This window comes from Struthio camelus, chromosome 11, assembly GCF_040807025.1.
Source record: "Struthio camelus isolate bStrCam1 chromosome 11, bStrCam1.hap1, whole genome shotgun sequence".
NCBI lineage: Eukaryota > Metazoa > Chordata > Aves > Struthioniformes > Struthionidae > Struthio > Struthio camelus.
The window spans coordinates 22528830-22545346 of record NC_090952.1 but is presented as its reverse complement, the minus strand read 5'-3'; the positions used below and the strand labels follow the sequence as shown (position 1 = coordinate 22545346).

The window sequence follows — 16517 nt, the reverse complement described above, 5'->3', positions numbered from 1 at the left end:
CACTGCTGCTTCCAACACCCAAATCAGACAAAAACATGGTGTTTTGTCTTCCGTCTTACACTGTGTAGGGATTTGAGCAGCAATATTAAGAGTAGCCATTCCCTGAGCTGTAGGACTCATCACCCTTGCTGCATCCTGGGATTCATCTGGGATGATCTCATTTGGATCACTCTGGTTGCCCCTCTGATGTTCAAGACGACATAAAGGACAGTGGTTGTACAGAAGGGTCTGTATGCTGAGCAAAGGTAAGCAATGGTGTTGGTTTTGGGGTGGAGAGCTCTTAAATACCTGCAGTGGTAAAAAATCAACGTCCAGACAAGAGAAACTCAGTTTTAGAGAGATTATTTATTAGAAGATAAGACGTTGTTATGTACAGATTCTGTCCTGCAAAAGTGTCCTGGTCAAGCATATGGCAGGGAGGCATTTAAACCCGTTAGAGCTGGCTCTGGTCTCCATGCAGAGATACTCAAGACACAGCAGAGCGCTGCCAGGCCTGGCTCTCGCACTGGTGCAGACTTGCGAGGAGGCATCAGGTGGGGGAAGGCCTGGCACATCACAGTATCCCTGAGCTCGTTACACCGTCTTTATGTCTTTATCCCACTGAAAAACTTGGCACGTGGGCTGGAAACCAGCAGTGTGGACACCAGACAGTGCTGCAGAATGGGCACTATTCTCCCCCCTGGGGTAACTTGAAGATGTTTTCCCAAGTAGGGAATTGTCTTCTGTGGTGCCAGCAATGAAGATGGCTGAGCAGGTGGCTACAGAGATACTACCATGCTGTGAGGCGTTACGAGGTCAATTAAAAACAAAACAAAAAAACCCCAAACCTCTATGACACAGAAAAGACCCCCAAACCAGACCAAGCAGGCAATATCTGAGACCCAGCGGAGACCTCAGAGAAAGCAGTTCTGGCAGGCAGATCGCACAAAGGCAGCAGTTCTGCCTCATAATAGCTGTGCTCCTAGCAGTATTTCTCCCAATTTCATGGGTGACCTGTTTCATTTTGGGCTGGCAGGTAGTATTTTTCAGCCTTTTTGAAGGTCTCCGCACGGACCCTGCAGTGGCTCAGGGACTCTTCCAGGTGGACCGAGGTGAACCAGAAAGCTGCTGTGGTAGTTTTATGCCTCCTGAGCCAAACTAAGCCCTATAGTACACTGCAAAGTGCGTGGGAGGCCTTGGTGGAGAGACAAGGACAAGAACATTCGGCAACCAAATTGGAAGATGAAAGGCATCAACCATCATATTTACAATAACAGAAAGGCTGGAGACCAAGCCTTCTGCAGAAGGTTGGTTTCTCACAGCCAGTGCAGGGCTTGGTTTCATACCTGGATTTTTCTTTCTTATTCCAGGCATGCATCTTCTAGCACGTGAGCAGGTACATGTAGCAGAACAAAGTGGATTGACCAGCAGCTAAATAGCTTTTTTTCCTAGTCAGCCATCGCTGTGGACATTTTTTTAACTTCTAGCAGGTTTAAGGAACATGTTATCCAGGAGTCATCTGTCTGAGAGTCTGTCGATGGGTGCCGAGGGAAGAGGATAAATACCCTGGAGTCTGGCTCCCGAATCAGGTTTCTGCAGAATCCGTGTTCCTGTCTGCCAAAGGGGCTTTGACTAGTTCAGGATATCACCTTCACTTCACTGACCGCAAAGGGACATTTTACCCTGTTTCTCCTTGCTGAATCCACATTTATGGATCCAGAGGCTACAGGTAAACCCTGGGCATACCCCCACCTTGCCCCTCACCTTGCCTATACCATACACGAGCCTTTGTAGTGTATCAGGACACTATCAAGGGGATTCCCCTATCCTTCCACAATACTCTGTAGGAAAAAACGATTGTCAGAACAGTCTTGTCACAAATTTAACATAATTGTCAGAAACTGCTCTTTCTGGATCAGCTATTGCCAAATCTCTTGCCTCATCTTTAATCCAAGGATGGGCTTTGTTAGTTTGGTATATTAGAAACCTTTGAAACTGAGGACTTGGCAGTGACTGTTCACAGCTGATGCCAGTGTCAGTTCCAAAGGCAAACTATAGACTTTAGAAATGAGGATGTGTGAGATGAGCAGTTCTTCTTCCCTGCAGATTACCGTCATGATTGGATGTACTGGGGATGGGGAATAATACTAAGGCTGCAGCTAACTGCAGGGCTGCTGCTTTGCTTTTATCTTTAGGACAGTGGCACTCAGCATTTAACAATGTATCTAAATAACTTTGGCACATATAATGACTTTTTTTAAATTAGTTTTATTCAGGTTTTATGTTCCTAAGGCACTAGGACTCCTTACTTGAAAGATGCCCTCACGAGTCTGATGTCTAGGGTCAGGAGGGTTAAAGAAAATGTTCCACAGGGGCAAAGCACGCTTAGTTGAAGGGAACAGATGCTCCTGGCCAGGTGAGTTCTCAGAACCCCTGGAGCACTTGCTGGTCAGGTCTTCAATTTTTAAGGACCATTTCCATGGTACTGACTGTGCTGAACAAGCTAGAGGAGCCCAGCGACGAGTGCTAAGAGGTATGAGTGCCGCAGCAGCCTCCAAGCAACGGGGCTTTCACTTGCACTTCTGCAAGGGGCATGGTAAGGGCCTGCGGGCCTTCAGCAAGAGGGTGTTACTGGGGGAGGAAAAGGTCCTGCTCCAGTACAGGAGCTCAGCAAGATCAAGCTTCTTGCCTACCACAGCTTTACAGGTTTGACCTGAAACATAATCTGCGTTAGCTAAACGAACCCCCCTTCCCCTCTCTCTCACCCCCACACCGTCTTAAATCAATGGTGCTGGTGCAGTTGAGGGAACGAGGCAAAGGTGGAGACAAGCAGCCAGATGATGGACCAGGGGCCATGCTTCCCTTTGCTGCTCCTGTCCCAGCCTAGTTTGAGGTCTAACTCCATTTGGTCAAGTGGAGGGGGACAGACCAGATAGCAGAATGCCTGACTACAACTGCAGGCTAACATTTATAGGTAGCTTTTTGTCTCCATATCCACCCTCTCCCCTTCCAGAACTGTTTCTTCAACCATGTGTGATGTTCCTCCTAGGACTTCCTGAGAGAGAGAGAGAAAGACAGACAGATAGAGCGAGAGACAGAGAGAGAGACTGATTTTTTTTTGTTTTTTCTCCAGAATATGTGCATGAAGGCAGGAGGCGTGGGAGTCTATTTCTTTGAGATCAGACTAAACTGGCCCCTAAAGCATGTCTGCAGTCATGTACTGCATGCTCAAGAGCATCCTCGAGGTGCCATTCTGGCATGAGCTTGACTTACCGGATCTCTTTGGGTGCCCCCGCGTACCGAGGGCTCGCAGGAGGCGTGCTGCAAGGTGGCAGGTAGGGTCAGCACTCGGGAAGTGTAACAGAGAGGTTAGCTGGAAAAGCTCAAAGCACAGCAGTGCAATTCTCTGGGACTCCAACAGCATGCTGCATAGGGAACGTCACCACCGCTTTGTGGCACTAAACAGTCACTATGTTTTGAGTATCTCAGCTGGGCATGTAAGACCAGTTCTAACAATATGCAAAAGGAAGCACATGTTCTCATTTGTATAGTGTATGGCATTACAAGGGAATAACCTGCTACACAGAAAGATTTTTAACATTAATTACAGTACCTCTTTATCATATTATAGTTTAACTGCCAACCCTTTCCCTTGAAATTAGTAACCAATGTACATAATATAATCAAACAAGCTTTTTTAAAAAGTACATCTTAATATAAATAGTTTATTCAGTGCATGGTTGTGTATACAACAAATAATAAACAACTTTCTTGTACGAGGCAGAAAGCTGCCTGTACAGAACTATGTCAGTTTTGGAGCACAGAATCCAACGATGATTAATGCACAAAATCTTACACGTCATGCAACTCTATGCCAATAGTCCAACTTTCTCCCATGCAACAGACATGATGACCTAAATGGAAACCTAACTACATTTTTTTAAACAATTGTTTCCAATAGCATGTATAAGTATATGTTGTTTAGGGGTAACCTGTCCTAACGCTCCTCCTACACAATATTCACGTGCCCATTACAGTGAAAGAAGGACTTTTACAAATAAGACATTTCTTATAAAAAAATTAAGTCACCTTAATTCCACAGTTTCTGTCTTTAGAAAAGAAGCCACAACAATAGTTTAACATGACACACAAAATGGAATTAAGAGAAATCTACACTGGAGGATAATTTTATCCCTTTCCATTAACTTCCACTTGGGATAACAAAACAACTCAATTCCTACAGACTGGGGTTAGCACAAGAACTTTACCAGAAACTACAAATCTATAAAAATTTATATTTCTTTGTGTTTAAAACCACAAGAACACTGTTCGCTTGAGCCTGAGACACCAACTCTCAGTTCCAACCCTGAATTTTTTAATTATTTCTTTTTAAAGACGTAGCTTTAAAGACCCATTGGAGTTCAGAAATCAAAAAGTTGCACTATTCCAAATTAAAGGATACCTTTTTTTTATCAAGCCTTAGATATAAAACGGTAAGCCAAGGAAACAACAGAGTTTACATATTTATTTTTGTTTGCCCCTATAAAACATATAAGCATTAAAATTTCCTTTGAAGAGCAAAAGTGGTCTTTTTCTTAGTTGGAAAGCAAATTCTTATCAGCAGTGAACGCTGTAAAATGTTTTTGTTTCGTATTCCACAAAGCATAGGAGAGAAAGAGAGAGAGAGAGGGAGAGAAAGAGAGAGAGAGAAAGAAAGAGCTGGACATTTCTTCTCCGAGATTTATTCCGCAGTTATGTTTGCTGGCTATCCAAATGCCTTGTGATATGCACAAGCATATTCTACATTATTGGGGTATATCCTTTGACAACCAGTAGATCTAATGGCTGATAAACGAGTGACCTATGCAAGTTCGGTGGCTTGTCCTGGGCAATTGAACGTTTGGATGAAAGACTGCTAGTAAGAATTCAACTGCATCCAGAGGTAAGGTTCTGTTTAGAGAGCACTTGGCTTGCCTTAACCTGGCTACGTTGACTCGTTTTGGCTCATGGATTTACCCCCATTTAGCACTCCTGAAACACTTCTGCTCTTTGTTGGGGTCCCACTTCCAGATCTTGAGAATTCTGTGAGATCGTGGAGAGAAGGCTCCTTGTACATGGCCACTGCAAAGCAAAGGAGAGGGCAGCACGTCAGCACGGGTCACGGGCTACGCGTCAGTCGGTGCCACATCTGGCTGTGAATCACGCACATTTTTCATTCAGCAATAAGCAGTGTAAGGCAGGAATGAAGGAAACATAGCTGCTCACTGCAAGGAGACCTCTTCCATTTCAGATGCTTCCTAAGAAATTCTGAGAGCCTCTTTAGGAGAATGACATTTCAGAGACAGGAAAAAACACTGCTTCCTCCCCCTCCCAATTAAATCACCCACTTAACGACTGCACATACAAAATGCTGCAAGATAGACCTGAGCTGATATAAATCAGCACTTGCTTACTAATGGTGAAGTGCTCTGGCAATAGCTACGATCTGACCTGTTAATTGTATACGTAGTCCAGGCAAATGGGTGAGAAAATGGATTTTTAAGACTTCTGTTTCCTTTGTTTCAACACACATCAGAAGTGGGAATCAACCCCAACATCAGTTACCTAAAACCTTGTCCTATATTAGCCTGTCAAGCTAGACCAGCCATCCATCCAGGGCTATGCCTCTTTAAAATATGCTCTCTGATTTCAAAATGACACTGCGTTACAAGGTTGCTTCGGAGCATAACCCAGCAGTAGAGGGTTTCATTCCTCTTGAGGAAGAAGCATAGAGAAGTTCGCTCTTCTGGAGAACGGGGAGCGCCTCCATGCCATGGCTGAGACCTCTCTCTTTGCGTTAACCCAAGAGACAGCCTGGTGTGACCACAGTGCTGATTTAGATGCTTCAGTTAACTGGGATGAATCTAGGTCCCAGCTTTTAAAACAAAGCAGCACATGTATCCCTCATGCATTACCTTTAATTGTCACATGCTGGTGCCCTATTAATTACAGTTTAATTAGCACTGCGCATTACAGCTTTATCTCAGGCAAAAATGGACAGACAAACATCCTGTAACATAAAGCACAGAGTGACAAGATGTACAGCAAGATGCAAAGGGCCAGGGAGCAGGTGTTTGGGCCCCATTCCAGGTACAGCCTTCATCCTGTACAGAGGTGACACTGTGGACTTTGGGCACAAAGCAGCTAATATACCTATTTGGTTAGATGAGAAAAAGAAAAAAGTGGAGAAACCTGAAAAAAAGCAGCTGTGATTACATTAATGGTGTGTTACAAAATGTTATACTCCTCTTATATAAGCAGCTGAACCCTTCCAGCGTGTATGCACAGCAATTAAACATTTCCGACACAATATAATGTCAGCTCAGATAAATGGAGCAAACCAAGGCAATTACCTTTTAATGGTTTTGGAAGAAAGTGTGCTGCAGGTTTATTTTTCTTCACATGGTTTCCTTTCATTATTTCTCCTTCTTTGTTAAGACCCAAATACCAACCCCGGCCAGACTGTTGCTGTCTGTAGATCATTGAAGAATATGTCACATAGTAGTTTTCAAATACTGATTCTTTGAACTTGCATTCAGGTGTAAAATGTTCCTGTAAAAAAAGTAACCGATCAATATGTGCAGCGTTGAATTTCACATCAGTTAACGCAAAAGTATCCAATATTCGTTGCTTTTCCAATGGTTAAAAGACGTACCTCTCACCCTTCACTATCAAATTATGAAACATTGGCCCTAAAAGTATTAACAAAAGAAGGGTAACGCAATTTGAAACCTGTGAAATGACGCCGTGAGCAGCTCAGAGCAGCATAATAAAATCTTTTTGAACAACGAGTGAAAACTCTAAGTGAAGAATTATTGATTGATGCAACTAATGGATATTAGGCAGACGTAGTCCTAGTGCCAACCACAAGGGACCAGCTGTGGCTCGGCCCCACAGGCGGGAAGTTAGGACACGTAAAGCCTTTGTGCATTAACCACTGCCCTTAACTGCTTGCGGGGAAAGTGCAATACAAATTCAAAGCCAGGATGCCGTGAGCAAATAGTCTCTTACTAACCCAGCAATATTAAGTTAGCCTCTAGCAGCTGCCTCTGACTGCAAGTCTGGCTGTCGGAGACCCTCCGGAGACATCAGCCCCTGCTCCGAGAATGGTAAAAGTTAAATGGTACTAGGGTGACGAGCCTGTAAGATCAAGCTTTAGTCCCCATGTTGAACTGTACTGCTCTTTTGGGAGAGAGAGTGTTGGGCTAATAGTTAAAATAAAGAGCAACAAAACAGGAGAGAGCCTTTTACTCCCTGCCTGCAGACTGACGGGCTTTCACCGTGTAATGGCCTCAACTCAATCAATACCTTTGGGCACGATCGTCTAGACCAAAAACAAAGGATGTAGGCATGAAACATGGAAAGATGGTCTTAGATGGATGTAAACGCCAGTCCTGAAACAACCACTCACTCGCTTCCTAAGTCAGTCCTCTGGGTTCTTTGGTTTTTTTTTTTAACATTACAGGTTTTGACAAGGTCTCACCTACGGCCCCCTGAAAGTCCATCAAGTAGTTTGGTCTGGTCATGCAGATGTAAATAACACAATCCTGCCTAGCGCCACATTTCAGAGCAGCCAGCTGCGAGCTAGTCTCTATTTGTGAAGTCAGCCAGCTTCAGCAGAGCTGTCCTTGTGCATAAGTATCCTACAGCAACGTGAAAGAAAGGAAGAAAAATTGAGCTGGCATAATGATTGTAATTTTGATTTTAAAAAAATCACAGGAAATTAAATGTCTCAGGAGCTTAAGATTTTCTTATCTAGTTTCTCAAATATTCTTGTCTGAGAAAAAGATGATATTTTAAAAAAAAACACTATGCATTTTCTCCACATCTTTTGCCGTTTTGTCTTCTTGTGTGATAAAGAAAAAAATTCACATCCTCTGACTGGCATTTACTTCAACAAAGAATGTGAAGCAAGCAATTTTCTCCCTTTCCTTCAAGCTAATTGGCTGTTATTTAGTTAATTGACAATTGGTTTCAATCGCTGTCAAGCAGGGACAGTCACTGTATTTTTACAAGATTTCTAAATAAAAGCCTTCCATCACTTTACCCTGCCCAGTGCTTGCCGTGTTAATAAGGGCTATTGCAAGTATATCATCCAATTAGCAGCCAAATGGAAAACTGCAGTGCTCCTGCTGGAAGATTATGGTTTATGTACAGTAATTTGGAGCTGTTTAGGGTACAAAAGGCCTGCCTGTATGCCGTGCCGGAGGTGCAGGTCACGAACAGAACTGCACATTTACTCCAGCTCTCCCCAAGGAAGCCAGCTACCTGCAGCACGAGCCCCTTCCCGCGAGCTCCAGCGCTTCGCAGAGGACCACAATGCCACCAGCCCCGGTCTGCAAAACGGGAGAGAGTGAAACACAGTGGGGAAACAGACAGAAAGATGCTGAAAACCTGTTTCACCCTTATTTTTCCCTTGGGCTAACAAGCCCATGTCAAATCCCCTCCTGTTTATTCCAGCCCTAGACCGGACCACCTCCTTCACCTGACTGTTTGGCCCAAGATCACGCTCCCTTGTCTTGACCGACATCTGCATAACTCCTAGGCTATGGCTGCAGTCTGAAAAGCTGATGTGCAGTGGGAAAGGCTTCCTCCCTTCCAAATAAAAGTCGATCCCCCCATGAGCCATTTGCAGAAGCTGAAATGCTCTGCTAGCTCCTCAGTACCCAGCAGCTGCACCCAGCACGGCTCACCTTCTGCAAGTGTTTGTGCTCACCCGTTTCTTGCGTTTAGTTTAATCCAATATGTGTCTTTGCTACTCGTTAGAAAAAGATTGGGGGAGGAGAACTGCAGAGGGAAGTTTGAATTAGGCACACTAACAGAGGTGCTCCTGATTTGGGGGTGTTACAATTAAAATATACTTTCCTGAGCTTGGCAAGTCCATGCGCCGGCCCAGCTGGGTACACACTGGGCTTCTATCAGCCCATCAACTAAAACACAGTGCAGGGCAGCAAGTGCAGCATGGCCATTACATTATCTTTGCCGGCAAATTTTTTAATAATGTACTCAAGAAATGCAGAGGGCCTGCATTCCAAGAATGCAGAGGGCCTACACTGATTGCCCAAATTAAAACTGCCCTTTTCTAGCTCATGTAATTAATCTGATTGAAAATTTATACATATACCTAAGTGTTGAGTTCTAAGGCCTTGAACAGACATATCAATAGATGTAAGTGTACAGTGATCGTAATGTCTTTCCTGGTTTTTCCTGTCTCTCAGCTGTCCATCTTTGCAATGAAAATAATTTGAATGAGATCGGAGGAGTCATGTGCTATGAATACATTGTTACACAACACAGATAAAAACCCAAATATTTGTGTGAAACAGCATTTCCGGCTGCTTACTTCAGAAGTCAAGAATGATGCTATCTATGCAACAATAAATCGCACACACCTGAGCCCCTCACACATGCCCCCAAACAATGAATGAAAGAATGAATGAATGAATAAAACTTTAATTTAAAGTACTGGATTCATTGTAGCCATGACTCAGCCATGCTTAAGTAAACAAGGGGAATGAACTGTCAGAAACTTCTTCTTGCTTTTGATCTGATCAGCTGAACTACTGAAATGTATGAATACATCTGCGGCTGCATTAAATGTGAAAAAGAAAAAGAATAATTTTGTGTACGATAATATAGTAAAAAGGCATTGTAGCATACACTTAGAGTGGCTGTATTTCCAGGCAGCTGATTAGATTACCAAGGCAAAGAAAAATTGTAACTTAAGTAATTTTAGAAACATCTAAAATGGTCCAGTCTTTTCCATACAAAATACTGTGTTATGGCTCTGCAAAAGCTGAAAGCTAAAATAAGGTTAAAGCAAAGCTGGAATTCTTCCTGCTCTCATTGTGCAAAGGCCTCAGGTACAAGCCAAACATTATCCAAATTATCAGCCACCAAACCCACCTACACTGCAGGACGGAACAGTAATGATTCTGGCCCCCAAATGCTGGTGACACTGGAGTTTGAACCCCTCCTCCCCGATAGAAAATGGGAAATCTGAATTAAAGATAGATATTTAGCATCTTCAAGTTTCTGATATATTATAAAAGACTCTAGTCAGGCTGGCTGTAGGCATACTGCGCATAGGGAGGTCGAAGATGCCTGCTCAGGGCAATTTAGTGTATATTGTATTTACACCGTGAATACCATCAGCAGGGGATGTGACCAAATACTTTACAGAGTTGAAAGTTCAAGTCATTAGGCTGTTTATTAAATTTCTGTAGATGACTATACTTTGAATATCATCAGCAGCTACTGTACAGCAGTTTCCCAGAATAATCTGAAATTTTATTCAGACAGCTTTATTACTAGGGGCATGAATAAACATTAAAAAAAAAAGTAACTTTGGAAATACTTGGGAAAAGTATTGGGATACTTGGGAAATGTTCTAACATATTGAGCATAAAGTTATATTCCATTTAATCAATGACTCTGTCTGCTTTTGGGATTCATTCTTTATTTTCTCCACCTAATGAAAATTGGATTTCTTTTCCTCCATATCCCGATTTCTTTGAGGACTGTAATGTAGCCCAGGATTCCATTCTATAGTCATGAATTTTTGAAGGAGCCTCTTTAAGGCTCCAGAGTAGTGATTTTCTGCGCCAGTGAGCCTGCCTTTTTTATTAACAGAGATTGATTTTCTCCATCTTGGCATGTGAAGTTCCAGGGTGTATCCTCTGGATCATCACCCTGTAATGTGCAGTGATATCAACAGCACAAGATGTGAATACTTCAACTTTTAAGTTACCAGAAATAACAACTTCTGGAGCACCTGTATGAGAAGACAGCGTGAAGAAACTGGTATTTTGTGGAGCCACCAAAATCTGTTTGCTGCAATGATGGAAACTTATAATTCTCTTGACGCAATTTATTCCAGATAAGGACTAACATATTATAGTTCCCACAGAGAGGTTCCACTCCCAAAAGGGTGTCTATTTTGCTTAAATTTACCTATTGTGAGGAATCTTAGTGATTTCAGTGGGAGCAACTCACAACACAAGAATACGCACAGATCTTGTAGGGCCGTAATTAGGAAATCCATTTGACCATGTAATCATGACCACGTACAACAATCGCTGGTCATGGCAAAGGAAGCGCTTTTTGAAAAGCTGCGTTTATACGGGCCTTGGAAGCCAGATGCCGTATCAGTACTTATTCCAGGTGAGCTCTTGCAAAGACATTGTAGGTACCCTAAAGTCCTCAGAGAGCACTGAAAAGCTGAGCTAACCACTGCTAGAGCAAAACCCAACTGTTGAACAGGAATTTGTGGAAGGGTGTAAGAGTTCACCACAGTCTGAAGGCATCGCACTAGCTGTGCGATTGTTCAGGGAAGAAAACTAAATTCAAAATTATGTAGATGAGATATATTAAATTCTTTAATTATGAAAATCCACTTACTGGCAGGAGTGACAGGAAGGCACAATTTCTCTAAAAAGTGATCCCAAGCAATTCCATAGCATATGGAACATATTCTGTTTATTGCAATAAACAGAATTCTGTGAAGCACAAAAATGCTATGGTGTGTAAATTTATTTACGACATAGCTTCCAAAAAGAGCAAAATGAAGCCCAAGGAAACAGCTGGTTATCCAGCATCTCCAGAGTGAGATTTAAGGTTGTCAATAGGTATTCTCTGAATCTATGAAGAAAGCATTGAAAAACTCCTGTAATTATTCCCCTGACACTGTTCCTTCACACAGCAAATCAAATGCACTAACTTAGAGAAAAAATGCGCACAGTGAACTGAAGTAGAAAACATATTAATCACATGCACAGAGATTTACAGGTTTAAATTTCCTTCATCACTTCTCAATACTTATCAGTGACTCAGTTGTGAAAACTTGCCCAAGTCATATTTGCCCAGATTTTTAAGTGGCATTTAGGCACTTCAATAAATATCTATTTAGAGCTTGGTGTGTCACTTCTCAGCTTGTTCTACCCATGAAATGGATGTACTGCCTGACGACCCCAAGGGAAAGGCCTCAGTGACTGTAAACAGCGCCGAAATTTAATTGAGGTAGGAACTATGCATGATCATACTGTTGTTCCCCTGTCTTCTGGTGATGCTTCACTTCCACAGCTGTGTTGATTAACCAAAACACTCCCTAATTTGAGGCAAGTGAACTAAGGCATGATACATGCAAAAAGGAGACACTCTTCTGATTATTGCAGAGAAAATTAATCCTGTTAGAAAAGGTCTGTAATGTGATTTCAATGTTCTGCAAGATGCCCAGGAGAACACCTTGCAGATGTCAAACACAGGTCCCTTTCCTAATTCTACCTGCAAAGTTATGAGACTTACTGTAATTTACTCAACATAAATAAGAAAGAGGAGATCCAAGTTGCCTCATATGCTGCTCTGCATGAGCGCAGAGCTACGCTGACTGTGTGCACCCCTAACCATCCTGGATGCATGGTACAGGGAAGCCTCTGCAATTTCCAGAATGATCAAGCCCTCCATAAACATTTCAATACCTCCTAATGTTTGCATCTACCGTTTTTGACTTCTCTGGCTTTAGGGCTTAAGACTTGCCAGCCCTAGTTCAAAATTAGAGAAACTCATACAAGATAAAAGCAAGTATCTGGTCTTTAAACACTGTCTGTTTTGTGAAACTCAGGAAGGTTCATTAAGCAGTAAGTGCCTGTCAGGTTATCTGAAGGCTCTAAACCAGACTAAGGGAGCAGATCAACATATGCGGTACAATCCTAGTATTAACTAGACCCTTTTTTTTTTGTAATATATTTAATTTTCATTGTTTCACACATACAAAAGTCCTCTTACTGCTCCAAAATCTGTAAAGGAAAGCCTATGTATTAATTTGTACTTAAGCCTCTTTAGAAACAGATCTTCTCAGTGGCATAAGCATGGGTTTAGTGTTTAAAAAGAAAAAAAAAAGAGTATTAGAATAAATTTCTCAATGTCTAGTCAAAGATTGTATTGCATGATAAAGCCTCACAGAAGGAATTCATGGACCACACTCCCATGTCTGACCAAGCACTGTAATCTCTGGCTCAGGCAATCCTCAGCTGCAGGTCACTGAAAAATGGGAGGTGGCAGTATCCTGCCTGTTTGCCCTGCCCTTACGCGCTCTGCTGTCATGTTCTTCTCCAGGTACACATTACTGGTCATCTGTAGACACTGAACTGGCTGGACCTTGATTCTGACTTGCTACGTCTTCTCATGATCTCCCTCCCACGGAACTGAGTCAAGCAGAGCACCTCAATCTACCCAGCTGACCAAAGCACCAAGATCCACCCTAGGAGCACACCAAGTGGACAGCAGGGGCTCCCTCAATATATGGTCTACACACACTACTGAAAATAGGGATGTTGGAAGAGATATGCTCTCTGAAAACATGCTGGGAAAGAGCCTGCTTGCTCAACCAGGACAAGAGACCAAGTCACCTTACCTTACGAGGGGCAGCTGAAGCCGGTAGCTCTCTACACATAGCATAGCCATAGCTATACATAGCATATGAATACTCGGAGCCCACTGAGGCTGGCACTTTATTTCAGGAGACTTCAGATCATGTCAGCTGGGTAAATCTTGCTCCCATTCACGACTTTAGCAGAACACTCCTGTTCCCTGTCGACAGGCTCAAGACTTCCCCCTTGCCCGAGCAGCTAGCTCTCTTTATAACGCTCCTAAGCTCATTATCTCAGTTTCCTGTGACACTGGCTTGCACAGGTGATGCTAGCACTGTGGAAAACACATTTAAAAGGTGATGGTTGTTGTGCTTTATCTAAATAAACGTCTCTTCATTTTATAGCTTTCTTTTCTCTGCCTTTAATTTTGGAAAACAGCTTATAAAAGTACCTAGTGTGCCTCTTCTGTGCCATTCACTACCCCTCATCTCTCTATCACGTCTCTGCTTATTCATCTCTTGTCTTAACTAAGCAGACCTAATCTTTTTAAATCTCTCCTCACATGAAAGGTTCTCTGTGCCTCTAATCATTTTCATTACCCTTCACTGAATCCTTCAAATTTTTTTCTATATCATTTCCAGAACCGAAACACAACATTTAAAAAGAGCCTGCACCATTGAGGCTCTTGTATAATGGAGGCAAGATATTTTCAGTCACTTGTCTTACGACAAAGTAAAACGGCCTTTGCTGTTCAGCTTTGCCATTGTGCATTTGCACAAAAGTTCTATATCTTTTAAATTGTGTCTCTGATAAATACAGTCCAATTTTATGGTATTTCTGACCTTCCGATCAGTGTACCCAAGCCTAAAAATTAAAGGAACAGAGAAGGAAGCAAAAGACAGATATGAAGGCTTTTTTCCCCCAGTACTAGAGCAGAAGGTCCCAAAGATGCTAAGCAACCTATTTTATGGCATACCCTTTATTACACAGATAACCTCCCAGCCATTGCAATCAGATTTCTAGCAGTTATAATTGACATCAAATGCTGGTTTCGGCAAATCTCTCTGACACAGCAGTTGTGCAGAATGTCCTCAACTTAAGTGTGTCAGACATTACTTAAAAAAAAAACATATCTAAGCTGAAAAACTCCTCTCAAGGTATAGGGCCGTATTCTGCTTCCAGTTTAAACACAGCCCTGCATCGCCCTCATTTTAACGGCCGAGCCCCAAGCCCATTGCCATTCTCTGAACATGGCTAGCAACGCAAGTTGCCGAGGCTTAGCACTAAGAGGTGGTCAAGTCTTAGGAGATACTGTGATTGCCTTATTTTGTGTCAGCTACATGTGACTTGCTCCTCTGAACTGCTAATTGCCTGCCAGCTCTCCCTGCCTCATCAGGACAAGTGGACAGAGAAAGCACCCAAAGGCCTGGTATCTTCAACAGAGCTGCAGCATCAAGGAAAAGCCATCCCACCAGGAGACATCTCCGCGTCCCAGCCTGGCTGCTGCAAGGGTGAGATGTCTGCCAGCTGGCAAGAGCAGCTGAGAAAGAAACCACGTTGCTGTCCCAGTAGCCCTTTTACACAATTACTCTTGTATTTGTCTACATGACCGGTGTCCCCAGGGGATGCTACGTGACTGCTGCTGTGGCTGCAGAGAGCATGGCGCCAGCCGTGTGTTAATGTGCTCCTCCAGCAAGGTGACTCGGCAGGCATTTGCTAAACACTGCCTGGGAACCAGAAGGAAAGAAGGGCACGTGCAACCTTTCTGCTGCCACGTCCAGTGCCCAGTCTTGGCCGTGCTGTCCCGCAATGTTGCTTGCGGTTACACCGGCTGGGGGTGGCCCACGAGAGCGATAACCCAGGATGGGGTGCAGCAGGCAGGAGCAGCCATGCCGGCACCTTCTGCTTCAGCAGCAAGGATGTTGGAGCGAGGCTGGAGCACTTTTAGCACCAAAGGTTCCCCTGACACTCACATCCTTTTGTGCTTGCAACTCTCCTGACACTGGGAAGCTCCCCAGACAGGCTCTGTGGAAGCAGCAGGACTAATTAGTATCGTGTGGGATTTACTGCTGTATCCTAGTTACAGGACATCGACCCTGGGGTACGGAGATGGAGGAGAGCTCCTTCAGACTGTCATCTATGAATTCATGCAGATTTATCTTAAAGTGCTGGAGAAACAGTAATCTAATCAGTGTTTGCAGCAAGCTCTAAATCTGTCTGTTTAATTACAAGCAGGGACACAACCGTTTTACCAGGGGATGTTCCTAAAATTCTACTGAAGAAAGGAAAGCACTCAAAAATTTCTCTTATTTTGGGGAAAGGTAGCTGGATGAACAACAGTCGGAACAAGCACTACACTCCTCCCCGTGGGAAGAGCTGATAATGAGGACTGCAGTTTCTGTGGTAACCTGCAACCTGGCTGAAAGCCTGTCTGTACAACTGCTGGGACCTATGCAGGGCAAATCCACGTGGGAATGATCTCCTTGGCCTCTGTGGCTCTGGTGAGACGCCATCCCACGTGTCTGATGGCAGACTGGTTGCGATAAAGCTGTTCTGTCTAAAGGGTGGGGAGGCAGCTGTCCCAAGCTAGCTGGGACTGCCACAAACTACCCCTGGGCACTTGCTGCCAGCGACCATTTCTAAAGAAGAAAGATGGGGGCCACCTGAGAGGAAGAGCTTAGGGACAAATGCTGCCAAATGAGCTCTTTTTCTAGGCACTACAAATTGCCTCTGCTCGCTAACTGTGAGAAGCTGCAAGCAGAAGATAAATAACAGCAGGAACTGCAGGAGAAGAAATAATGCCACATTACATCACATAGGTCCTTGCTTCACTGTCAGCTTAGAGTATATTCTGCCCGAAAGGACGGCCTTGCCGTTTGGCCTGTATATTTTATTAATGTGGATGCATATTTATGGCGCTATGGATTAGCCAATACTTCGGCATTCAATACGATCCTTTCAGGCTGTAGATCTCAGCAACGGCATTTGTCCTGTCTGCTGTTATTTTTCCTGTGCAGCTAGCAGTGCTCTCAGATGGTTGTTATTATCTCCCCAGACCATTTCTCTGTACTGCCTGGGCTGGAATTGCTCTCTTAGAGATGTCGCACCAATACAAACATTACCAAACATATT

The 16517-nt window shown here is 43.5% G+C and overlaps 1 protein-coding gene across 5 annotated transcripts in view; it reads right to left on the bottom strand.

Moving 5' to 3' along the window:
- Window positions 1-326: 326 nt before the first annotated feature.
- FGF13 (fibroblast growth factor 13) overlaps window positions 327-16517 on the bottom strand; it is a 286202-nt gene continuing 270011 nt past the window's right edge. For all 5 annotated transcript variants that reach the window (XM_009684862.2, XM_068956968.1, XM_068956971.1 and 2 more), the window contains 2 exons: window positions 6372-6570; window positions 327-5100 (listed from right to left, as the gene is read on the bottom strand). In XM_009684862.2, the coding sequence (XP_009683157.1) occupies window positions 4964-5100; window positions 6372-6570 (336 nt within the window). In that variant the 3' untranslated portion in view covers window positions 327-4963. The remainder of the gene's footprint in view (window positions 5101-6371; window positions 6571-16517) is intronic.